Raw genomic sequence first — 25,748 nt, forward strand, 5'->3', positions numbered from 1 at the left:
AAACTTCCAATGGTGCCCACACGCTTCCACTCCGCGCGCTGCCACTCTCTCAGTTGCCGGGTAATAGCAGAGTTCACACGCAGCATCAAATGGGTTGTCTGTGTCGACATGGTGTCCTCAATAACGCAGCTCGACGCCACTGCTTCTAATCCAAACCTCTTTATTTAGTAGCACACAAAACAGAAAAGAAAACCTGTAGAATCTAGCTGCATGTTCGCAGCTTTCTGCCTCTTAACAAAAACTGAAACGAGCTTGTTAACGTTCCTAGACAGACTGCTCTCCAGAGAGAGCTCAGCCCCCACAAAGCACAGATCAAAGGAACAAGCATGGATCATGTGGGCAGTGCACCCAGTTGATAAGAACGCTCCTGGAGTGTTAACTTCTGACATTCCAGAACCACAACATTGCTCCATCCTCCATGTGACTGCCCTTCAGATATTTGATGATAGCTATCATATCTCCTCTCAGACTCCTCTTTCCCAGGCTAGACATACGCAGCTCCTTCAACTGTTCCTCATAAGGCTCGACTTCTACCCCCTGATCATCCTGGTGGACCTCCTCTTGCAATTAAGTGAATTGATATGCTATCGCCCCTCTGTTGGAGGTAAGAAATAGCATGTAGGAAAAGTTCTGCTCTGATCTCTAGCTTGGGGACTTCTCTTTGTGTCACCTGGTTGACAGGTTGCTGGACTTTGTGGGCCTTTGGCCTGATCCAGCATCAAGGCTCTTCTGATGTCAATCAGGTTCTGCCAATGTCACCTTTACCCTTGGAGATTTGTGACAGCCTGTTGAGTAAACATGTTTTCTCCTGCTCTGCACCTGCTCCTATCAAGTTTCAGGGGAGATCATTCTTCCCTTTACAATCATCAGAATCACAGTAATCTATTTTTATTCTTTCCTGAGTCCAAGGAACACCCACCCCTCCGCTTGAATATTGCCTTTGGGACCAATGAGGTAAATATCATAATTAAGAGCAGCAGGAGATTTTTTATTCAACTCTGCCTGAAAGGTTGGATGTATAAAATATATACTGTGCCAAAAAATCCTCGGGGCCAGATATGGAGCAGGTGAAGTGAAAAGGTACATCTGTGTGATGCTGCATTCTAGATGAGAAATTTTGACTGACTGGCTTTCCAGGAAGGGGACATCCTCAGCCCTGCCTGGACCAGGGAGCAGAGATTGCACCTTCTCACCTTCTTGGTGCAAATAAATGCTCCACCTCTGAACCATCACCCTATAGCTCTGAGACCAGAACTGGACACCTCCCTGTATTTGTCAATTCTCTGCAATCTCTGATTTGCAAGAATTGGGGGCTTATTAAAACCAGCAGCTAGTGATTGGTGGAACAGCTATAAGGAAAGTGTAGCAGGTAGACCCAGAATGATAACACTCCTCCTGTTGTTGCCTCTAGCAACCAACGGCATGCAGCTGAGGGGAAAATGCCCACTGAATCCAATTAAGGAGCAAATATTGGCTTCAAATTTTTACCAGCTAGCAGACTACTTCATTAGTGGAGTCACAGCTCCAAGATACTTTAATATACAATATCCTTTCACCTTTTCCAGCACCCCTGTCAGCAGACTTAAGTCGTAAGTAATGATGGATTGATTTATTTCTGCTTCCTACCTACTCTCCATTTCCCATGATACACTTGTTTTCTGTCACCCTTTCACATTTTCATTTTATTTCATTATTTTTTTTCAAAGAATGCTTTGTGTCTGTTCAGTTGGAAGGAAACCATGTTTCAAAGCAATTTATAATGTATTTTAAATAATTAGTAGTAGTTTTGACATGTACTGCTCTCCAAAGCATAACTTGTTTTCTAAACTTCTGTTTCAGTGAAACTTCTGTTTCAGTGTATCTGAAGAAGTGTGCATGCACACGAAAGCTCATACCAAGAACTGACTTAGTTGGTCTTTAAGGTGCTACTGGAAGGAATTTGTTTTGTTTTGTTTTCTAAAGGGTAGGAAGTGTTGTGGGTTGTTTTTGAGTTTCAGGTTTTCTGTAGTAAATAAAATGGGCACACAATTCTTTTCTCCATGCACAACAAATTCTATGCTACTGCAAATTGTAAATGTCAGCTGTGCCTGCGGGCTCAATTTGGCTCAAGGGAGTTTTGGTAGGACACCAGAAATGAGGCTGATTTGTGTTCTGGTCTTTCCTCCATCCTCCTCCCTTGCAAAAATACTGTAGACAGAGTCTCACTTTGCTCTACTTCCTCGACTCTTTTCCTAGTTGCTTTGATTAATACAAAAATAATAATAATGTGACTTTCATTTCACTGAATAACTGTGCGACACACTTATTTCACAGCTTTGTGGATAAGAAGAACTCACACATTATTTCCTTCTCCCTTACTGTTCGGGATATTAATCATAATCCTAGTCTCTTACCCAACATCACCCTGGGCTACAGCATCTATGATACCTATTCTAAGGCAAGACTGACTTCTGACTCCATGACAGACCTGCTTGCTGGTGGGAAAATCAATATTCCAAACTACCACTGTGGGAAACAGAAAAGGCTGCTAGCTGTTCTTGAAAAGAGTGAATTTGACATCTCCACACACATTGCAAGCATGTTGGGCATCTACAAGATCCCACAGGTAATCTATTCTAGCAAATCTTTCCGCTTCCTCCACCATCTTAAGCCTTCATCTCTTTCCTTTGTAAGTGAAGCTTATTCCTTCTGGTAGCTCCCACCTCTTCTTATTGAGTGGATTGGTCAGAAATTTATAATTCTGCCTTTTTTAAAGCAACCTCTCTATGACATCTCTCAGAATAATTATATTTTTCTTGTCTATGCGGAGCCTTTTTTGTAGTTTATTTCGAGGCTCCAATCTCTTAGAGCTACAGAGTTTAGACATACCAAACAATCCTTGTTTGCCCCTTGTTTGCCTTTGCTATATTGGAGGTGACTCTGAAAGCTTAATCAATTGTACTATGCTATGTCCTCTTCCTGAAGCTCCAACCACTGTGCAATTTCTTTTATCAGTCTCTCAGTAATGTTCTCATTCTGCTCTTCCTCTATCCCTCTAAAATGTAGAGTCATCTGCCTTTGTTGGAGTTTCAGAATAGCTATTGAATCTAGGGTTGCTTCCTGAACCTCTCTCAATTCTCCATTTTCTTCTTTAAATTTACATATCTTGAAACTTCTTCCTCCCAAATTAGTAACTGGAATGCAAGCCCCTCCACATCACCTCCACAGAAAGTACAACATACAGACTCAGAGTGTCCTTTTAAGTCCACCTTAGGTTGCTCACGTCAACCTTTAGTCCTATTCAACCTCTTGGATGGTCTAATCCAAATAGCGATCGTCTTATTTTCCCCCTTTCGCCACTCCTCTCTCTGTCACTACTTTTCCACTCAGTTCTTTGCCCTTCACTTCACACCTTTCTTACAGTTTGTTGTCTTCTTGCCAAACTGTTTTCCTCTTCGTTTTCCTCTCCCACACTTTTGCTCTCACAGTCCTCCCTTTGGCATCTGTCTTCTGATGTCTGCTTTTTCCTTGCCAAATGTTTCCAGCCCTTCTGGCTCTCCCTGTTTTCCCTAATGTGGGTCAAGCTGAGCCTGCTTTGATATGTTGAATCACTTTCTTGCTTCACCTTTTCTTTCCTCCCCCTGTGGACACTGTTTCAGTTCTATTCTGTTGTATTGTCTCTAGTACGGCCGCTGTCTTATACACTTTCACTGTAACTGTCCCTCCAGGGTTTTTTTTCTGTCTTTCACTTCTGACATGTTCTTTAACCTCAGCTTTCATTTCCTTTCATTTCTCTTGTATTTATAGTCCAGGCAGTGTACGTTTTACCAAAACAAAACAAATTCCTTCCAGTAGCACCTTAAAGACCAACTAAGTCAGTTCTTGGTATGAGCTTTCGTGTGCATGCACACTTCTTCAGATACACACTGAAGAATCTGAAGAAGTGTGCATGCACACGAAAGCTCATACCAAGAACTGACTTAGTTGGTCTTTAAGGTGCTACTGGAAGGAATTTGTTTTGTTTTGACTATGGCAGACCAACACGGCTACCTATCTGTAACTGGAACTACGTTTTACCAAGTAATAGAGGGCTTCCTTTTTACCCCCTTTCTTGATGCCAAATATATTTGTTCAGTAGTTTCTTTTGAAAGGTTCCGTTTTTCGCTCTATTACGTTATGGGGATATGGAAATTTACCGCTTAAAATAATATTGTTTTATTTCCAAGAAAACATTGAGGTTTCCACTGAATCTATCATATTTCACATAGAAGTATCCAGTCTTAATCCTGAAACACAAGCCATCAATCTCTTTCCCTTTACTCACCAGCTCAGCTATGGCTTTGTTCTTTCTGATAAATTCCAGTCCCCTTTTGTCTACCAAATGGCCCCAAACCAAGAAGCGCAGTACCAGGGGATGGTCCAACTCCTCCTGCATTTCAGGTGGACATGGGTCGGCCTCTTTGCTCCCAACAATGACAATGGAGAAAGCTTCCTGAGTACCTTGACACCTCTAATGAACAAAAGGGAAATTTGTGTTGCCTTCACACAAAGAGTACAACGAGAAACTTGGCTATGGATACCCCATGAAGCACCTGCCCTGTGGAGACAAGTCAATGTATTTGTTTACTTTGCAGACTCTCAAAATGGACTTTACATAATCATAGAGGTACAGTCCTTACTTGAAAGGATACAAACTGGGGGGAAAGTCTGGATAACCACACTTCTTCAAAACAAAATTTTGTTACGTGATATTGACTGCCTCCAGTATACCCATGGCTCTTTGTCCTTTGTAATGAAGACCAAAAAAAGTATGAAGAAGGACTACTATGAGCCAATGTCCTTGGCTAGTCAACAGTATTCAGAAGAAGCATTTGATTGTTCTTATTCAAAGCATGCCTTGTCTGTGAGGGGTATGACCAAATGCAGAGAGAAGGATAATGTGAAGATGCTGTCCCAGGAAGAGATTGAAAGAATCCAGTCCCAAGACAGCTATGTGAATTACCTGAGTATCCAAACTGTGGCTCAAGCTTTAAATGCCGCATATTCATCCAAGTCAAAGAGGTTGTTGATTGTCGGTGGCGGCAGCTTGGAAATTCAAAAGCTACAGCCATGGCAGGTATGTCTTTCTCATTTTGCAAACTGCAATTTGTTGTTCCCACACACACACACCTCTGGCATCACCAAGATATGGTCATCGGAAATTGTCTTGCACCAAGTCAGACCACTGACTGGCCATTGACACTGTTTTCACCTACTGGTAGAAATCCAGTTACAGATAGGTAGCCGTGTTGGTCTGCCATAGTCAAAACAAAACAAATTCCTTCCAGTAGCACCTTAAAGACCAACTAAGTCAGTTCTTGGTATGAGCTTTCGTGTGCATGCATCTGAAGAAGTGTGCATGCACACGAAAGCTCATACCAAGAACTGACTTAGTTGGTCTTTAAGGTGCTACTGGAAGGAATTTGTTTTGTTTTGGTAGAAATCCATCAGAGTTTCTCCCATCCTGGTTCCCATGGGTAAGGAATTCTACATGAGTTACAGATGGAGCACAACAGAATTGGCCCATCACTGTATGGCAGGTCTAGCCCACAGATTCAGTGCTATATTCCTGCTGAGAGAAGTATTATCCAATTATTTGCAGGCAAAGACAGCAAAACACAGAGAGAGATGTGGAGCTCATTGAACCAATGCTCTGATTCAACAGTTACCTACTTCTTAGCAGCCTCCTACACTGCAAAGTTTGGGAATCCACAAAGAATCTAGATCTAACATGAATATTGAGGAGGACTTTTTACAAAATTCACAGACTGACTTCAAAGTCAGCAAAATATAAAGAAAGATGTGGAGCTCATCGGACCAATGCTCTGATTCAACGCTTACCTACTTCTTAGCACCCTCCTACACTGTATCGTTTGGGAATCCACAAAAGGTCTAAACATGTAGAATCTAAATCTAATATGAATATTGGGAATGACTTTTTACAAAATGTAATAAACACACTAGGACTAGACATTGCCACATTAGACTATCATTAGACAGGAATACTCTTGCAACATTTATTTTCCAATTAAAACCACACATCTGCATTATACGTAGGGCTGCTTCCGAAGACAGTTCAGAAACTTCAGAAGATTCAAAATTCAGCAGTCATGTTGCATACTGGGACAACACTTTTTTTTAGCATATTACATCAAGATTAGGATGTAGAGAGAACATGAAACCATGTTTATAATTCAGCCCTGCTTACTCATTGCTGGATTTTCCTCTGTCATTGTAGCTTCATAATTTCTTGAAAGAAGTCCAGTTCTTCTCTAATACTTCAGCTGATGGACAGTACCTGGATGAGAATGGAGCACTGGCCGTTGACTTCGATATTGAGAATTGGGTGCTGTTTCCTAATAACTCTCATGATAGAGTGAAAATTGGGAGAATAGAAGGACTAAAGTCCTCAAATCTGAAGTTCACCATTAACCCAGAAGCAATTGTGTGGCCCAAGTTATTCAAGAATGTAGGAAAAATTGGATCTGTCATTTTATTAACTATGACATCTGCTATGCTCTAATAACATTTTTGAATAGTACATATGAGGCTTTGACTGCAATCTTGTGGATGTGTCCTTGGAGCTAAGTCCCACTGAGTTTAATGGATCCTGCTCTTGAGTAAACATGTATATAATTTCAAAGTAAATAGGAGAATTTCCAAACCAGAGCAGAACACATTTCCCCAACTTGGTGACCTCCAAATATTGTGGACTACAACTCCCATGCACGCCAGCCAGCATTGTGCAAAGATATCTGGGGGACACCAGGTTGGGTAAGGCTAGAGTATAGTAAGGTATTCCACATACCTTATGTGCATAGACACATGGCACACAAGCAAACTGGGCACTAAATTCTGCTCTAGGTGCAGACTTTGGAAGCAACACCAAAGTCTCTGTTGGCAGATGGGATGGCAACAGATTTTTATTGCTGTTCATATGATGGTTTATGCCATGCTTATGTTTGTTGTTAACTGTGAGATATCAATGTAAAGGCAGTGGGGGTGGGGAAGAAGCACCGAAAATGTTTTTCTGCCTCGCACCTCTGCAAAAAACAAACAAAAATGTAACTGCCCCAAAATAGGGCCTGGGGTCGCTTGAGGTTATCGGAAGCAAATATCTCTTCTCCGGGATCTTTCCAAAATTCTATTATCTGTGTCCAAAGACATAAATGTGCCTATCACTTTCTCCTTAGTGCTCAATTTTCTCTTCATGCCTAGATGGTGCCTCGATCAAGATGCACAGAAAGCTGTCTCCCTGGATATTCCAGAAAAGTTCAGGAAGGGAAGCCGCCCTGCTGCTATGATTGTTCTCCCTGCTCAGAAGGGACCATCTCCACCCAGGAAGGTAGGAGAGGATCTCAGAGAAAATGGCACTTGATGGGAGGATGGGGAAAATATTTGAGTCAGTAATGGCCATCTCTTTTTTCAGCCAGATCTCATCAGAACTCTGTTCCGTCATCTGTCAGTTGGGCACCATTGCCATTCTAAGAGAACACTGGAGGCATTCATTTATGTTTTTAAAATTTTAAAATTCATTTTCCATAAAATTGTACACAATAAACATAGCCATTTTAAAAACAAAAAACAAAAAGAGGTTCTTTCGAATCTTCAGACCTGCTTGCCTACCTCCATGCGTTCCATTTCTAAAGGTTTTATGCCTGCATCTTTTACCATTATCCATCTTTTATATAATCATGGTAACCAAAGTTAATTTTACTTTTTAAGTGTCCTTGTATTCCTGCTAATGATTATAACTGTCTACAGTTATCTTTCAGCTATATTAAAAAGTTATTCTGGTCTTTTAAAAATACTTGGTCTTCCTGGTTTCTGATCTTTCCTGTCCATCTTGCCATTTCTGCATATTCCATCAGCTTGGTCTGCCACTCTTCTCTGGTTGGTCCTCCTTCTTCTCCTTTTCCTTCTTTCCATATCTGGGCCAGAAGCATCCTTGCTGCCATCGTTCCATACATAAACGATATTTTATTTTCCTTTGGTAGTTCCTAACCTGTTATAACTTCCCAAAAAAGCCTCTGGTTTTTTAATAAAAGTTTTCTTAAACATTTTCTTTAACTCATTGCATTTCATTTCCCATAAAGCTTTTACCACCCCACAGGACCACCACATACGATAAAAAGTACCCTCTTTCCTTTTACATTTCTAGCACAGATTCAAGCTGGTTCTATACATTTTTGCAGGTTTGATCAGTGTCAAATACCAATGGTACATCATTTTCATGTAATTTTCTTTCAACAAACAGCAAGCTGTAAACTTTGAATCCTCTTTCCTCAACTTTTCTTATGATGAAAACTGTATGTTATAACCAAAATCCCTTGCCCAGTGAATCATTACTGGTTTAACTTCTTCATCTTTAGTAAACCATTCTAAGAGTAATTTGTACATTTTTGAAAGTAATTTCACATTATTTTCCAACAGATCTTTTTCAAACCTTGACATCTCTGTATCGATAGTAATAGTAATTTATAATTTATACCCCACCCATCTGGCTGGGTTTCCCCAGCCACTCTGGGCGGCTTCCAACAAAACACTAAAATACAATAACCTATTAAACATTAAAAGCTTCCCTAAACCGGGCTGTCTTTAGATGTCTTCTAAAAGTTTGGTAGTTATTTTTCTCTTTGACATCTGGTGGGAGGGCGTTCCACAGGGCGGGTACCACTACCGAGAAGGTCCTCTGCCTGGTTCCCTGTAACTTGGCTTCTCGCAGTGAGGGAACCGCCAGAAGGCCCTCGGCGCTGGACCTCAGTGTCCAGGCAGAACGATGGAGATGGAGACGCTCCTTCAGGTATACTGGACTGAGGTCATTTAGGGCTTGAAAGGTCAGCACCAACACTTTGAATTGTGCTCAGAAACGTACTGGGAGCCAGTGTAAGTCTTTCAAGACTGATGTTATATGGTCTCGGCAGCCGTTCCCAATCATCAGTCTAGATGCCGCATTCTGGATTAATTGTAGTTTCCGGGTCACCTTCAAAGGTAGCCCCACATAGAGCGCGTTGCAGTAGTCCAAGTGAGAGATAACCAGAGCATGCACCACTCTGGCGAGACAGTCCGCGGGCAGGTAGGGTCTCAGCCTGCGTACCAGATGCAGCTGATAAACAGCTGCCCTGGACACAGAATTGACCTGTGCCTCCATGGACAGCTGCGAGCCCAGAATGACTCCCAGGCTGCGCACCTGGTCCTTCAGGTGCACAGTTACCCCATTCAGGACCAGGGAGTCCTCCACACCTGCCCGCCTCCTGTCCCCCAAAAACAGTACTTCTGTCATGTCAGGATTCAACCTCAATCTGTTAGCCACCATCCATCCCCCAACCGCTTTCAGACACTCACACAGGATCTTCACCTTCAAGTAGTTCAGGAATTCCTTATGTACTTTGGTTTTTCCATACCATAAATATGCATGTCACCTGTACCTCTTATAATGATCTTTTAAGTCTAATATATCAATATTTTTTTAACAGTATCCATTTCTGAAGCCAGCATAGGCAGGACGCTTCATAACATAACTTTGAGTCTGGCAGAGAGAAAACACCTCTTTCTTTGGAGTCTACCAACAGTTTATATTTTATCCTTGGTTTTTCCCCCTGCCAGCTAAATTTAGATATCACTTTTTGCCATTCTTCAAAGTGCCTTGCGCCACTGATCATGGGTATTGATTGAAGCAAAAATAACATTCTTGGTAGCACAAGAGAAAACTGGAGGCATTCATAGTGAATTCCAGCATATCTTTTTCTAGAAAATAGCACAGGTAATGTCAGCCTATGAATGAAATGCCCTCTTCAAGGAGGGTTCACCTATTGCCAGAAACCTCAAGGGTATAAGAAAAGCCTTGCTCAGTGAAAGCAAAGCAACTTGTTCTAAGAGGGGCCAGTGGGATTTCCATGGGACCCCAGAAGCTGCAGAGAAAGAACAGCCCTCCCACCCACCCCGATGTGATCTCCAGCAACTAGTATTCACAGGCATTCAAAGGCCACCTCCAATGTTGCAGGGAGTACAGGTCATTGAATCTGGTCCTGGGGACTATCTTGATGAGTGAGGAAAAAGTGGGCAAGAGGACCAGGGTGTATTGGATTCACCAAACCTGTGTCCTCAGGAGGGTTGTCGTCCTGCCATGGAGTCAGTCAGCACTAGGGCCAGAGAGACCACCTGACTATTTCTGAGAAATCTCCAGCAGTTCAGGAATGGAGGTAGTGCCACACAATAATACTCCTCCGAGTTCCTTGGAGGAATCATAGAATTCTAATGCAATATGTGATTTTACAAATTATAATACTAGCTTAAAACATCTGCTTCTCAGTATTTCAACATTACAAGAAGCTGCCTCTATAGTGAGTCAAACTATTGATCCATTTAACCCACAGTTGTCTAATCCAGGGGTCCAGAATTTTTTCTGGTCTTTGCACTAGATCTAAATTTCCCAGGTGAAAAAAGCAGTTGGGTGCTGCTGCCAACCTGTCAATTAACAAATGCAACAGTGATGTCAGCAAATTTGAGGTGTGTGACTGATGTTAGGATACTGAAGGGTGTTTTCCTCTCTGCAGATGCTGATGAATGCACCAAATGTACAGAAGATCAGCATCCAAATGAGGATAGACATCAATGTGTCCCCAAAGTAATAACCTTCCTGTCCTATGAAGAAAGTTTGGGTATCCTCCTGGCTTCCCTTGCTCTCTCCTTATCCTTAACCACCGGCTTTGTGTTAGGAATCTTCACTAAATACAAAGAAACTCCAATAGTCAAAGCCAACAACAGGGATCTCTCCTACATCCTCCTCATGTCTCTACTGCTCTCCTTTTTGTCCTCCTTCCTCTTCATTGGAAAGCCAAGGGACGTGACCTGTCTTCTCCGTCAAACAGCCTTCTGCATCATCTTCTCAGTTGCTGTCTCTTCTGTCTTGGCAAAAACCATCACTGTAGTCCTGGCCTTCCTGGCCACTAAGCCAGGGAACAAGGTGAGGAGATGGCTGGGGAAGAGTTTGGCCCACTCCATTGTGATTTCCTGCTCCAGTGTCCAAGTTCTCATCTGTTCCATCTGGCTGGGGATCTCTCCTCCATTCCCAGACTTTGACATGAGCTCCCTGCTTGGAGAGATCATTGTCCAATGCAATGAAGGCTCTGTTGCCATGTTTTACAGTTCTCTTGGCTACATGGGCTTCCTGGCTGCCATCTGCTTCACAGTGGCTTTCTTAGCAAGGAATCTGCCTGGGGCCTTCAATGAAGCCAAGCTGATCACCTTCAGCATGCTGGTCTTCTGCAGTGTTTGGGTCTCCTTTGTGCCCACTTATTTGAGCACAAAGGGAAAATTCATGGTAGCCGTTCAGATCTTCTCTATCTTGGCCTCCAGTGCTGGGCTCCTGGGCTGCATCTTCATTCCCAAATGCTACATTATTATATTGAGGCCTGATTTGAACATGAGGGAGCACCTGACAAGAAAAAACTAAACATGGCATTTGATCCTTAGCCAGAATTTCAACTAGATTTCAACTACTCCTTACCCATAGCAGGACTTCAAAATATGCTTATGAAGTTGCAAACTGAATTGCTAAAGTGCAAAATGAACTCTGGGCATCTTACAGCACATATTGAGACTTAATAAAGCATCAAACATTAAACTTCCTGATACAGAGTTGCTTCTGGTGTCTTCTAAAATTTATTTAGTTCTTTATCTCTTTGACATCCGAGGGGGGAGGGTGTTCCACAGAGAGGGTGCAACAACCGAAAAGGCCATCTGCCTTCTTCTCTGTAACTCTTGCTTCTTGCAATGAGGGACCCAGCAGAAGGCTCTCGGAGGGGGACCTCAGAGTCCAGGTGTTGCGATGGGGAAGGAGACACTCCTTCAGGTATACATGGCTGAGGCTGTTAAGGGCTTTCAAGGTCAGCACCCACACTTTGAATCATGCTCAGAAATGTACTGGGAGCCAGTGAAGACCCTTTAGGACCAATGTTACATTGTCTCGGTGGCCACTCCCAGGCACCAGTCTAGCTGCCGCATTGTGGATTAGTTGTAGTCACTGAATCTCCTTCAAGGGTAACTCCATGTAAAGCACATTGTAGTAGTCCAAGTGGGAGGTCACCAGGGCCTGCACCACTCTGAGGGAGACAGTCTGCAGGCAGGTAGGGTCTCAGCCAGTATCTAAAAAAATAATAATACACATTTATGAGAAGAGAGATGGTTTGGGCAAATGACTCTTGATGAGAATCAAAAATGCAAGTCTAGGAGAAACTAAGAACATGGAAGGATATGACTGAAGTTTTGGTTTTGGACTGGACATGGACACTGATTTTAGATAGTCAGAAGGGAGATGAGTGTCTCAGGAAAATTAAAGTTGTCAGACTCGGACATAAAGAGAACTTGGCTAAAGTTTTGTGCCATCTACAGAATATTGGTATGCATGTGATAATGGCCTCATGTAGGCATTTTCTCATTTCTATGCCAACAATTTAATAACACATATGATTCTTGATAAAAGTAATTTGAAAGCATAGAAAGTTGTCTCCTATTCAGAAATAGCTGCACCTGGGCAGAATACGTCTCTCTGGAAATGCCTTTGCTGCTTTGCATGTGTCAGTTTATATTGAGCTCTCGTACTGTTTCCTTCAGATTTTTTCCCTGTATTTCGCACTCTGATCCTTGAAGTAAAATCTCCTTTTATTATACTGTTCCTGATGTCTTCCTGTATGGTCTTAATAACTGACAAGCCCCTCACCCGTCTAGAATCTGTATGATTGCTGCCTGCAGTCAGACATCTCAGTGTGATTAATCCTAAACCATCAGAGGGGTGACCCTATATTAAAATCCTGCACAACAAACAACAAAAAAGGCCTTCTCCACCCCACCCCTCAATGAGGTTGCGTCAGGTAAAAGAAATTGAGGGGGATTAGAAGAGTAATTTTATGTGACACAATATAAATCCAGTTACAGATAGGTAGCCGTGTTGGTCTGCCATAGTCAAAACAAAATAAAAAAATTCCTTCCAGTAGCACCTTAAAGACCAACTAAGTTAGTTCTAGGTATGAGCTTTCGTGTGCATGCACACTTCTTCAGATACACATATAAATCCATATTCTGGTGCCAAAAATAAATTCCTGATGTGAATATGTGCTCAGAGGAATCCTGGGCCTTAGTTCTGAATTACGCATTGGAATTACTCATTGCAGAAACCAGCTCTAGGCATGCTTTGAGTATCTGTTTGACTGATGTGAAAACAGGATGCGGGACTACATTAGCTTCATTCATCCCAACACAGGTGCAGGGCTCATCTGATGTTCTATGGTGCCCCTCCCCATAGTCATTATTTTGTACCAGGCTCTGGTTTAACTAGAAGCTTGGGTAAAGCAAAGTAGGCCCTAAGAGTCTAATAGTGATAGAAGGGCAGAATTGAGAATTTCATCTTAACTGAGATCTCCCATTTTTGCTTGTTTGACCCACCCGCTTTATCCAGCAGCACAGGTGATAATGGTTGGGGTCCAAAAGGGACACCCAATGCCCAGATTAAAGAAATGGCACCTAGTGGTCAGCAGCAGAACAAGCACTTTAATGCAGAGTCAAACAGCAATAAGAGAAGGGGAGAGAAAATGGCTTTCTCCTCCCCTTAAAAAGGTATGTGGCAAAAGTTTTTTTAAAAAAGTAAAAAGTGGTAAAGGTATGAATATTTACAATAGGTGGTCATGTATCCAAAGAACGTGAAATGCATCCAATTCCAAGTTACTGGGTCATGTCAGCATCGCCCTTGAGCCATTGTACCAACTGGACTCATGCACTTCAACCCCGACTGGGCTAGGCGAGCTGGGTAGCACTGCCAGAGACCACCTTTCTCACAGGGACAGGTCACAGTGCTGTGGACTCACAGCTTAGAGCTGAGAGCACCAGATTCGCTTCCACAATTATACAGTTGTTGCGCAGCAGCGTTTTGCAGAGTCTTGCGGAGTATAAACCACTCGGAGAGCAGCTCTGTAGAGTATCTTCCTCTTATTCTATAATTACAACTATGATACAAAACTATATACAGAGCTAAATTGAGCATAAATCAATGCTACTCTGAGTGCCTGCAGCTGCTCTTAGCAGCAACCTTATCTCTAAACACGATCTCTAGCACTCACTCTCTCTCCGACACACTGACTGACTCACTCACTGACAGACTCACTCACTCACTGACAGATTTATGTGGTGCTGGAGCTGAATAAGTAGAAAGCAGAACATTGCTCCTCCTCTCTGTAGAATCAGCAGGCTCCTCAGGAGATTCTTGGATATGGGAGGGGTGAAATCTCCTCATAAACAAAAACAAGACATGGCATGTTCACACCTGATGAAAACTCATTCAGCACAAAGGAGGAAGAATGGTGGGCAGTTTAGTGTGGTCCAACATTGGATATGTTGGACCCTCTTGCTGCAGCGATGAGTGATGTCACAAGCACACGTGGCATCACAAGCACGCACTGGGCACCCATAAAGTTGGGTGGAACTCAGCACGCTTGATTTTTAACTCCCCTTTTGGATTTTTATGTTTTGAACAGCCCTGGGATCTTCAATGGACAATTGCCGTGCTGCAATTGTCCATAGAAGCATTGTTTCCTTTCCAACAATATCTCTAGCTCTTGGAATGTATTTGTTGGGCTGGAGAGACAGCTAGGGGATGTTGATGGTGTATGAACCATGCCCAGGGGCACCACTGACTGAGCTGGCACAGGTGGTCGCTGGCATAGTTTTGGAGGACCATACCCATGCAGAACTTGCCATTGGGCCCAATTAGGACTTAAGGGCTTCCATGACAATAACTGGATTTACTCAAATCAGCACACACTTCAATTCAAGATTGGGATGCTGCAGTGCACGCTCTCTGGGTCCTTTACGGAGAGTTTCAGTACTTTTGTTGGTTTTTCGAATTCATTGTATAGGTCCAACATTTGCTTAAAAACCTCCAGGGAAGGAGAGCCCACAACCTCCAGAGGGAGATGTTCCACTGTCAAATAGTTTTTACTGTCAGAAAGTTTATCCGTATGTCTAGCTGGAATCTTGTTTCCTGCAACTTGAAGCCATTGGTTGTCACTCCTCCTTTGGAGGTAGGAAAATGGCATGTAGGGAAAGTTCTGCTCCCATCTCCAGCTTGTGGAATCCCCTTTGTGTCAACTGGTTGGCCATTGTGAGAACAGGATGCTGGACTTTGTGGGCCTTTGGCCTGATGCAACCTCAGGGCTCTTCTGATGTCAGTCATGTTCTGCCAAAGTCACCTTTACCCTTGATGATCTGTGGCAGCCTATTGAGTAAACATGTTTTCTCCTGCTCTGCACCTGCTCCTATCAAGTTTCAGGGGAGATCTTTCTTCCCTTTACAATCATCAGAATCACAGTGAGCTATTTTTATTCTTTCCTGAGTCCAAGTAGCCCCCTCTTGAATATTGCCTTTGGGACCAATAAGGTAAATATCACAATTAAGGGCAGCAGGAAGTTTTTTATTCCACTGTGCCAGAAAAGTTGGATCTATAAGATATATATTGTGTCACAAAATCTAGGGGGGCAAGATATAGAGCAGGTGAAGTGGGAAGCTACATTTGTCAATTTACTGCAATCTCTGATTTGCATGAATTTGGGGCTTATTAAGACCAGCAGCTAGTACTGGGTGGAACAGTTACAAGGAAAGCGTAGCAGGTAGACCCAGAATGATAACACTGCTTGTGTTGCTGCCCCTTGCAACCAGTGGGATGCAGCAGAGGGCAAAATGCCCACTGAATCCAATCAAGGAGCGAAAATTAGCTGCGGATTTTTACCGGCTAGCAGACCACCTCATTAGTGGGGTCACATTTTCAGGATTCTTTAATGCTCAATTTCCTTTCACCTTTTCCAGCACCCCTGTCAGCAGACTTGACTCGTAAGCAATGATGCATTGATATATTTCTGCTTCCTACCTAGTCTCCATTTCCCGTGATACACTTGTTTTCTGATACCCTTGAAATTTTTCATTTCATTTCATTTATTTAAAGAGTTCTATGCTTCTGTTCAGATGGGGACTAGGAAAAACCAACCAGAAATTATTATTACTCTTATTGGTGAAAGGCATGTTGCAACACATCTTATAATATGTTTTAAGTAATGCGTAGTAGTTTTGGCATGTACTGTTCTCCAAAGCATAACTTGTTTTCTAAAGGGTTGGAAGTGCTTTGGGATGTGTTCAAGTTGCAAGTTTTCTATAGTAAATAAAATGTGAACACATTTCTTTCCCCCATGCACAACAAAATCTATGCAACTGCAAATCATAAATGTCGACTGTGCTTTATCATTTACAATGCAGCCTGGGAGTCAATTTGGCTCAAGGGACTTTTGGTAGGTCACCAGAAATGAGGCTGATTTTTGTTCTAGTCTTCCCTCCACACTCCTCCCTTGCAAAAATACTGTAGACACAAGTACAGGTAGACCTCTGTCTCTCTTTGCTCTACTTCCTCACCTATTTTCCTAGCTGCTTTTATACGAAAAGGAATGACTTTCATTTTCACTGAATTGAGGCTGACTGTGTGACACACTTTTTTCGCAGCTGGGTGGATAAGAAAAACTCACATGTTATTTCCTTCTCCTTTGCTGTCCGGGGTATTAATCACAACCCCAGGATCTTATCCAACATCACCCTCGGCTATAGCATCTATGATAACTATTCTGAGGGAAGACTGACTTCTGACTCTATGACAGACCTGCTTGCTGGTGGGAAAATCAATATTCCAAACTACCACTGTGGGAAACAGAAAAGGCTGCTAGCTGTTCTGGAAAAGAGTGAATTTGACATCTCCACACACATTGCAAGCATATTGGGCATCTACAAGATCCCACAGGTAATCAATGGGTCCAAGTGATAAGTGAAACACACCTGGCAACATTAGCCACATGGTTGTTGTTGTTGTTGTTGTTGGCATCTGTCATTGAAAGACAATGGAATGAGCCTCTGGGATGTAGTCAAACCACTGTGTTGGCAGTATCAAAGTGACCTCCACGGTGCACAAGCCTAGGCAGTGGGTACGGAGGTCCAGGGCTGCCCAGATAACAAGACTTCCCTCTCAGCCTCACTGCTGTGGTCCAAAGGAAAGCAGAGCAATACATTTGGCACAAGCTTGGCTGCAGGAGTTGCTGGAAGGAGGCAAGCAAAGCACCACTCAGCTGATTTAGGATTTGTGCAGTGTTTACTCCTTAGCCTTTTCTTCACCCAGATGTTGGAGGGTATGAAGGGTGATGGAACTCCCTTGCAGTTGAGGACAGACAGGTCCCTTTCCTGTTGTCTTTCTTTCATTCTTTCATTCTTTCTTCAAATGCTCTTTTGAATTCCAAAAAAGCGTACATTCAGAAAAAGAAAAATACATATCCCCACGTGATTAGCTTCTTTCATTATAAATAACTTTTATAATGACTTCCCGTCGGCCCATTGCAGATCCTAAATGCTTTTAACCTGTCACACTTTTTTTTTTAATCATTCCAAATGAATCTCCATTATTTTGTTTTCCTATGATTTCCTACATTTCTGCAGCAGTCACTGCAGACCTACCAGTGAATTCATATTTTTACGGTGCTCAATGAGATATTTTCTATACAAGTTCCATTCTCTCCTAAATGTTTGTTCCATGTGGTCTCTTAGTTTCCCCGTCATTCGTGCCAACTCTGCATGCTCCAGCCATTTTGCTTGCCACTCCAGTTTGGTCGGGATTGAGTCTCCCTTCCAGTTTCTGGCGATTAACAGTTAAATACCAGTGATAGAGCATTTTCATAAAATTTTCTTTCAAGGTACAGCATGCAGTAAACCTCAGATCTGCCACGGCTTAAAATTAGTTGCTGTTTCTTTAATACAAAAGTCAGCATGAATCAGAGGCCTACAATGAATCGGCAAAGCCTGCATGACTCATGAACCTTTCACCTACAAATATCTGTATATATAGAGTGGTCATTGATTGTGTATGGTGGAGGGTTGCTTGAATGGCAGAAAGTTGGCTGAGTTTGGTGTATGCATAAAGCTGTTAGTCATGGTTGGAGGAGACTTCTTTTAAGAATAAAAGCAGCTGTAGCCTTTTTAATCCATTGGTAGGAATAATTGTTGCACCCGAGCAGAGACAAAAGGAGTCAAACAACACCAAGGGGTTAATCCAGAGAAAGAGCGTTTTATTCTGCCATCCGGAGGGGCAGAAGGCACCTGTGTGATTCAGTTCACAAAAGACAGGCCGCACCGAAAACATTTTACAAGCAGGTTTTATCCTTTTTTCAAACCCCTTTTTTCCTCTCCCCCTTCACAGATTCTTACATAGAAATGTTGCTTTTCGTTCTCTGGCTCTGTTTCCGGAAGTATGTTGCAAATCAATGTACCAGGACAAGGTTATCTGGGATCTGGGAAGCAAAAAGCTTTACTGTTCTCAGCTCTAGGTTTGTTACAGCGTTTTTGTTACAGAGGACTGCTTAGCTCGTGCTTTTTGTCTTAGAGGAAAATGCAGTTTTTAAAATGCGTACGCCGAGGCCTGGCTGGGGGGGGATTCACAAACAGGTTTTTTTAGGGCTTTCTGGGGTAACCCTAACTGTACCCCTTCACAGCATTCTGCAAAGTACGGTACTCTTTCTCAAGGACTCTTTGTGCTGACTAGGGTCTGAGGACCAGGCAAGGAAGGTCAGAACTCGTTCCTTTTCAAATACTGACAAGATCTTCCTTCCACAATCCTTCTCATGCTTCCATAGGGATATTAGATCCAAATTCTTAGGCCCATTTGACAATCCTACTGACTTTCTAAAGCCTACAGAAAACTTTTATTTTCTTTGCTTGCAGCAGGCATTTTAATTGAAGTTTGATTATTGAGTTTTACCTTCTTGCTCATTTTTTTAATGACTCTTTCTTAACTGCATAGAGAATTTTGCCATTAATCAGTATAAGAAATGCTTGAACTTTTAAAAAATGTTGTTTAAATTCCAAAAAAAAAAAAAAAACCAGTGATGTTTGAATAAATCTGTCGGCATCTATCACAAAGAAGTATCCAGTCTTCATCCTGAAATACAAGCCACAATTCTCTCTTTTTTACCAGCTCAGTTATGGCTTTGCTCTTACTGATAAATTCCAGTCCCCTTTTGTCTACCGGATGGTCCCAAACCAAGAAACGCAGTACCAGGGGATGGTCCAACTCCTCCTGCATTTCAGGTGGACGTGGGTCGGCCTCTTTGCTCCAGACAATGACAATGGAGAAAGCTTCCTGCATACCTTGACACCTCTAATGAACAAAAGGGAAATTTGTGTTGCCTTCACACAAAGCGTACAACGAGAAACTTGGCTATGGATACCCCATGAAGCACCTGCCCTGTGGAGACAAGTCAATGTATTTGTTTACTTTGCAGACTCTCAAAGTGGACTTTTCATAATCATAGAGGTTGAGTCCTTACTTGAAAGGATACAAACTGGGGGGAAAGTCTGGATAACCACAGTTTTTCATAACAAAATTTGGTTGCATGATATTGACTGCTTCCGGTATGCCCATGGCTCTTTGTCCTTTGTAATGAAGACCAAAAAAAGGATGAAGAAGGACTACTATGGGCCAATGTCCTTGGCTAGTCAACGGTATTCAGAAGAAGCATTTGATTGTTCCTATTCCAAGCATGCCTTGTCTGTGAGGGGTATGACCAAATGCAGAGAGAAGGATAATGTGAAGATGCTGCCCCAGGAAGAGATTGAAAGAATCCAGTCCCAAGACAGCTATGTGAATTACCTGAGTATCCAAACTGTGGCTCAAGCTTTAAATGTTGCCTATTCATCCAGGTCAAGGAGGATGTCGATTGTGGGTGGAGGCAGCTTGGATCTTCAAAAGCTACAGCCATGGCAGGTAATAATCTAGCATGCAGAGGAAACATGAAACCATGTTTATAATGCAGCCCTGCTTACTCATTCCTGGATTTCCCCCCATCATTCTAGTTTCATCGTTTCTTGAAAGAAGTCCAGTTCTACTCTAATACTTCAGCTGATGGGCAGTACCTGGATGAGAATGGAGCACTGGCCGTTGACTTTGATATCGTGAATTGGGTGCTGTTTCCTAATAACTCTCATGATAGAGTGAAAATTGGGAGAATAGAGAGACTAAAGTCCTCAAATCTGAAGTTCACCATTAACCCAGAAGCAATTGTGTGGCCCAAGCGATTTAAGAAGGTAGGAAAAATTGGATCTGTCATTTTATTAACTATGACATCTGCTATGCTCTAGTAACATTTTGAACAGTACATATGAGACTTTGACTGCAATCTTGTGGATGTGTCCTTGGAGCATTCAAAGCCTGCCAAGGAGTCCAGTTTGCTTTGTTGCTTCTTTAAATACTTCCCATTCATCTTTCCCATTCATCTTTAAAGTCACAGTTATCCTTGTCCTGTAGTTTATGTGTCAATTTTGCCAGTTCTGCATAGTCCATCAGTTTCTCTTGCCATAGTTCTTTAATCGGGGTTTCCTCGTTCTTCCATCCTTAAGACTCTCGCCACTGTTGTCGCATACATGAAGATATTTTTCAACTTCCTTGGCAGATCTAAATACTTCAGGTTTCTTAACAAAAGTTAGATAGAACATTTTCTTCAATTCATTGTATATCATTTCAATTTTTTAAAATTTCATTACAATCCCACCACATATGGTAAAATGTCCCCTCCTTTTCCTTACACTTCCAACACATATTTGAGCTAGTTTTATACATTTTTTCTAACTGCACTGTTGTCATATACCATCTATACATCATCTTCATATGATTTTCTTTTAGCAAAGAACAATCTGTAAATTTGAAATCAATTTTCCATTTGTTGTTTAGTCATGTCCGACTCTTCGTGACCCCCTGGACCAGAGCACGCCAGGCACGCCTGTCTTCCACTGCCTCCCGCAGTTTGGTCAGACTCATGCTGGTAGCTTCAAGAACACTGTCCCACCATCTCGTCCTCTGCTGTCCCCTTCTCCTTGTGCCCTCCATCTTTCCCAACATCAGGGTCTTTTCCAGGGAGTCTTCTCTTCTCATGAGGTGGCCAAAGTACTGGAGCCTCAGCTTCAAGATCTGTCCTTCCAGTGAGCACTCAGGGCTGATTTCCTTAAGAATGGATGCGTTTGATCTTCTTGCAGTCCATGGGACTCTCAGGAGTCTCCTCCAGCACCATAATGGGCACCATCTTGTGCCCATTTGATCATGACTAATTTTACCTCTTTGTCTTTCATCTCCCATTCTACCAGTATGCTGTATGCGGCCTTCAATAGTTTCACTTTCCCTTCGATCACTTCTATTTGAAACCTAGATCTTGTATAGCTGAATCCTTTCTTGCTGTCTTCCTTATGTTTCATATAATTGTCGATAATGCAACTAACTCTGAAAATGAACTTTGATCTATGATGAGATCTCTTAATTTCCATTTTCCATCATGGTCCTTTAATAAGTCAACATATGTGAGCCATTTTCCTTTTTTCCCAAGTGGTTTGAGCAGTAATGCTTCATGTGGTGAAAGCCACCACGGGGTCTTTTGTTCCAATAGGTCTTTGTATCTCTCTCATACTCTCATTAATGATTTCCTGATTATATGGTTGTAAAAACTTCTATGAATCTTCCCTTTCCCATACCATAAGTATGCGTGCCAGCTGAATCTTTTGTCATGTCCTTCTAGTTCTAATGCCTCTTGTTTGTCCAATCTCATCCAGTCCCTGATACATACCAAACAAGCAGATTCGTAATACAATTTAAGGTCTGGGAGGGCAAACCCACCTCTATCTTTTACATCTGTAAGTATTTTATGTTTTATCCTTGGCCTTTTGCCCCCCCCCCCGATAAATCTTAAAATCTCTTTCTGCCATTTTTTTAAAGCATTCATCTTTCAGGATGACAGATATTGATTGAAAAAGAAATAGCATTTTTGGCAACACATTCATTTTAATCGCTGATATTTTTCCTAACATTGAGAGATTCATTCTGCTCCATATTTCTACATTTCTTTTTACCTCGAGCCAAATTTTTTCATAGTTATTTTTAAATAGGTTTATATTTCTTGATGTTAACTAAATCCCTAAATATTTAACTTTTTTATGTACTTCAATATCAAGGTTTTGTTCTAATTTGGTTCTTTCTTCTTCATGTTTTTAACTAATAATTTAGTTTTATTCCTATTTAACTTAAATCCTGCAACTTCCTCAAATTTCTGAATCTTTTCTATTACTTTAGGGAGTGACGTTTTGGGTTCTTCCACTGTTATCACTAAATCATCTGCATATGCTTTTAACTTGAACTCACTTTCCCCAGTTTTTACACCTATAATCTCTTTGTCTGCTCTTATATTTCTGGCAAGTACTTCCAAGACCAGAATAAACAATAATGGTGATAATGGGCATCCTTGTCTTGTTCCTTTTTGAATCTTACAATCGTCCGTTATCACCTGATTTATAATTAATTCTGCTTTTTGTTCTGAATAAATTTCTGCTATTCCTTTTAAAAATTTAGAACCACATCTAATTTGTTCTAAAAACTTTGTCAGGAATTTCCAAGAAATATTATCGAAGGCCTTTTCAGCATTTATAAACATCATTGCCGCTTTCCTTTCATTTTTAGCCTCCAGGTATTCTATTATATTCAAAATATTTCTTATATTCTCCTTCATTTGTATACCTGGTAAAAACCCTGCTTGATCTTGATGTATATATTCATTTAGTATTTTTTTTAGTCTATTGGCTAATATATTTGCAAACAATTCCATTTCAGTGTTAAGGGGGGGGGGTGTCAGAAGAACCTAAAAGGTTTCTCTGCCGTGCAGCTCTGCAAAAAATCAAAGAAAAAATGTAACTGCCCAAAATATGGTCTGGGGTCACCTGAGGTTATTGGAAGCAAATATCTCCTCTCCAGGATCATTCCAAAATTCTATTATCTGTGTCCCAAGGCACAAATACACCTTTCACTTTCTCCTTAGTGCTCAGTTTTCTCTTCATGCCTAGACGGTGCCTCGTTCAAGATGCACAGAAAGTTGTCTCCCTGGATATTCCAGAAAAGTTCAGGAAGGGAAGCCGCCCTGCTGCTATGATTGCTCTCCCTGCTCTGAAGGGACCATCTCCACTCGGGAAGGTAGGAGAGGAACTCAGAGAAAACAGCCTTTGATGGGAGGATGGGGCAAATATTTGAGTCACTGCAAACATGATGTTAGTAATGGCTAGTTCCATCATCTGTCAGGTAGGGACCATTGGCATTCTCAGAGAACAATGGAGACATTCATGGTGAGTTCCGGCACTGTCAGGTGTGGACAGTCCTCCCCTCCCTTTGGTAACTTCACAAATAAGAATAAATGAGAAGTTTATAATTTATACTCTTTATTCCGTCATCTGGTTACAAGCAAAGATCCACATCCCTCCAAAAGGAGAGCAGTTGGCTACTCTAAATCCTCCCCCTTGGTGCCAATGAGAAGTTCCTCTTGCTCTCTGCATCCTTTGTTCTCTAATACAGATGGACCTCCTAGTTTGTGGGGAGGGAGGGTCCCCCACACTCTCCTATGACATCCTTGCTCGCTGTTCCCTCCCTTCTGTTCTCTTTCCATTATCTCATAGCTAGGTAACTCTGTTCTAATCTGTGCAGTGTTTGTGTCTCTCCCTCTTCAGAGAGGAGCTGATCTGCCTGAGAATGCATTCCCCAATCCTCTGATTCAGACCATACCCTGACAGGCACCTCTTTTTCGAGAAAATAGCACTGGAAATAAAATAAAATAATATAGTAGCACCTTAGAGACCAACTAAGTTTGTTCTAGGCCTGAGCTTTGGTGTGCATGCACACTTCTTCAGATACTCTGAAACAGAAGTCACCAGACCCTTATATATAGTGGTAGGGTGGGGTGGGGTATTTCTCAGAAGGGTACTAGGGCATGGCTGGGGTAAACCTGCTGAAGACTGATAACGACTGCAATTAGTCATACAGGAAAAAAGCAAGGGACAGTATGCAGGTGACCAAAAATAGTTTAGCATGTATAATGAGATATGAATCCATTGTGTCTATTCAGACTAGGTTTCTCCATAGTTTTTCCTTCTGAGAAATCACCAAATGCAATAGTGCTGTCAGCAAATTTCAGGTTTGTGACTGATGTTAGGATACTGAAGGGTGTTTTCCTCTCTGCAGATGCTGATGAATGCACCAGATGTCCAGAAGATCAGCATCCAAATGAGGATAGACATCAATGTGTCCCCAAAATATTTACCTTCCTGTCCTATGAAGAAAGTTTGGGGAGCCTCCTGGCTTCCCTTGCTCTCTCCTTATCCTTAACCACCGGCTTTGTGTTAGGAATCTTCACTAAATACAAAGAAACTCCAATAGTCAAAGCCAACAACAGAGACCTCTCCTACATCCTCCTCATCTCTCTACTGCTCTCCTTTTTGTCCTCCTTCCTCTTCATTGGAAAGCCAAGGAACGTGACCTGCCTTCTCCGTCAAACAGCCTTCAGCACCATCTTCTCAGTTGCTGTCTCTTCTGTCTTGTCAAAAACCATCACTGTGGTTCTGGCCTTCCTGGCCACTAAGCCAGGGAACAAGGTGAGGAGATGGCTGGGGAAGACTTTGGCCCACTCCATTGTGATTTCCTGCTCCAGTGTGCAAGTTCTCATCTGCACCATCTGGCTGGGGATCTCTCCTCCATTCCCAGATTTTGACCTGAGCTCCCAGCTTGGAGAGATCATTGTCCAATGCAATGAAGGGTCTGTGGCCATGTTTTATGGTTCTCTTGGCTACATGGGCTTCCTGGCTGCCATCTGCTTCACAGTGGCTTTCTTAGCAAGGAATCTGCCTGGGGCATTCAATGAGGCCAAGCTGATCACTTTCAGCATGCTGGTCTTCTGCAGTGTTTGGGTGTCCTTTGTCCCCACCTACCTGAGCACAAAGGGAAAATTCATGGTAGCCGTGCAGATCTTCTCTATCTTGGCCTCCAGTGCTGGGCTTCTGGGCTGCATCTTCATTCCCAAATGCTACATTATTATATTGAGGCCTGATTTGAACACAAAGGAGCACCTGACAACAAAAAACTAAATATGACATTTGATCCTTAGTTCTAGGGATATCATAAAATTGTACAGTTGGAAGTCCCAGCCACAATCTCAACTGGAGTTAAACTGTTCATGACCCATAGCAGGATTTCATAAGCTGCTTAAGAAGTTTCAAACTGAATTACTAAAGTACTAAAGTACCTAGCTAAATTAGAAGAAAATGATATTGAACTGGGTACATAGGGATATCTTTAAAAGTTGTATGGGATTCTGATAATACAACTAATACCACTACTACTTCTAATAATAATAATAGTAATAATTTATTTATCCAACCACTCTGGGAGGCTTACAGTACATATTGAAACATAATAAAACATGGAACTTCCTGATTATGTAATTCTTTATCTCGTTGACATGGGGCGGGGTGTTCCACAGTGAATGTGACACAACTGAGAAGGCACTCTGCTTGCTTCCCTGTAACCTCACTTCTCGCTGTGAGGGAACCACCAGAAGGCCCTCGTAGCTAAATCTCTGTGTCCAGAAACGTACTAGGAGCATTCTCAGAAACGTACTGGGAGCCCGTGAATATCCTTTAGGACTAATGTTACACGGTTTGGGCGGCGACTCCCAATCAACCAGTCTAGCTGCCGCATTGTGGATTGGTTGTAGTCACTGAATCTCCTTCAAGGGTAGCCCCACGTAAAGTACAATGTAGTAGTCCAAGTGGGAGACAACCAGGGCCTGCACCACTCTGGG

General features: G+C 42.2%; 2 protein-coding genes across 2 annotated transcripts; both read left to right on the plus strand.

Annotated features, from left to right (window-relative positions):
* Nucleotides 1–949: 949 nt before the first annotated feature.
* LOC309335235 (vomeronasal type-2 receptor 26-like) lies at nucleotides 950–11,488 on the plus strand (the record flags this gene model as incomplete). Its single annotated transcript, XM_081850109.1, has 6 exons — nucleotides 950–954; nucleotides 2,314–2,605; nucleotides 4,307–5,095; nucleotides 6,257–6,487; nucleotides 7,237–7,363; nucleotides 10,575–11,488. The coding sequence occupies 6 exons, from the start codon at nucleotides 950–952 to the stop codon at nucleotides 11,471–11,473; spliced, it is 2,343 nt and encodes a 780-aa protein (XP_081706235.1). The 3' UTR covers nucleotides 11,474–11,488.
* A 2,837-nt stretch (nucleotides 11,489–14,325) lies between these two features.
* Nucleotides 14,326–25,120, plus strand: LOC309335236 (vomeronasal type-2 receptor 26-like; the record flags this gene model as incomplete). The annotated part of the gene is made up of 6 exons (XM_081850110.1): nucleotides 14,326–14,372; nucleotides 16,558–16,849; nucleotides 19,067–19,855; nucleotides 19,945–20,175; nucleotides 22,969–23,095; nucleotides 24,134–25,120. The coding sequence occupies 6 exons, from the start codon at nucleotides 14,326–14,328 to the stop codon at nucleotides 25,030–25,032; spliced, it is 2,385 nt and encodes a 794-aa protein (XP_081706236.1). The 3' UTR covers nucleotides 25,033–25,120.
* Nucleotides 25,121–25,748: the final 628 nt, after the last annotated feature.

Source organism: Podarcis erhardii (genome assembly GCF_964252035.2).
Source record: "Podarcis erhardii genome assembly, chromosome: 2".
In the NCBI taxonomy this organism is placed as follows: Eukaryota; Metazoa; Chordata; class Lepidosauria; order Squamata; family Lacertidae; genus Podarcis; species Podarcis erhardii.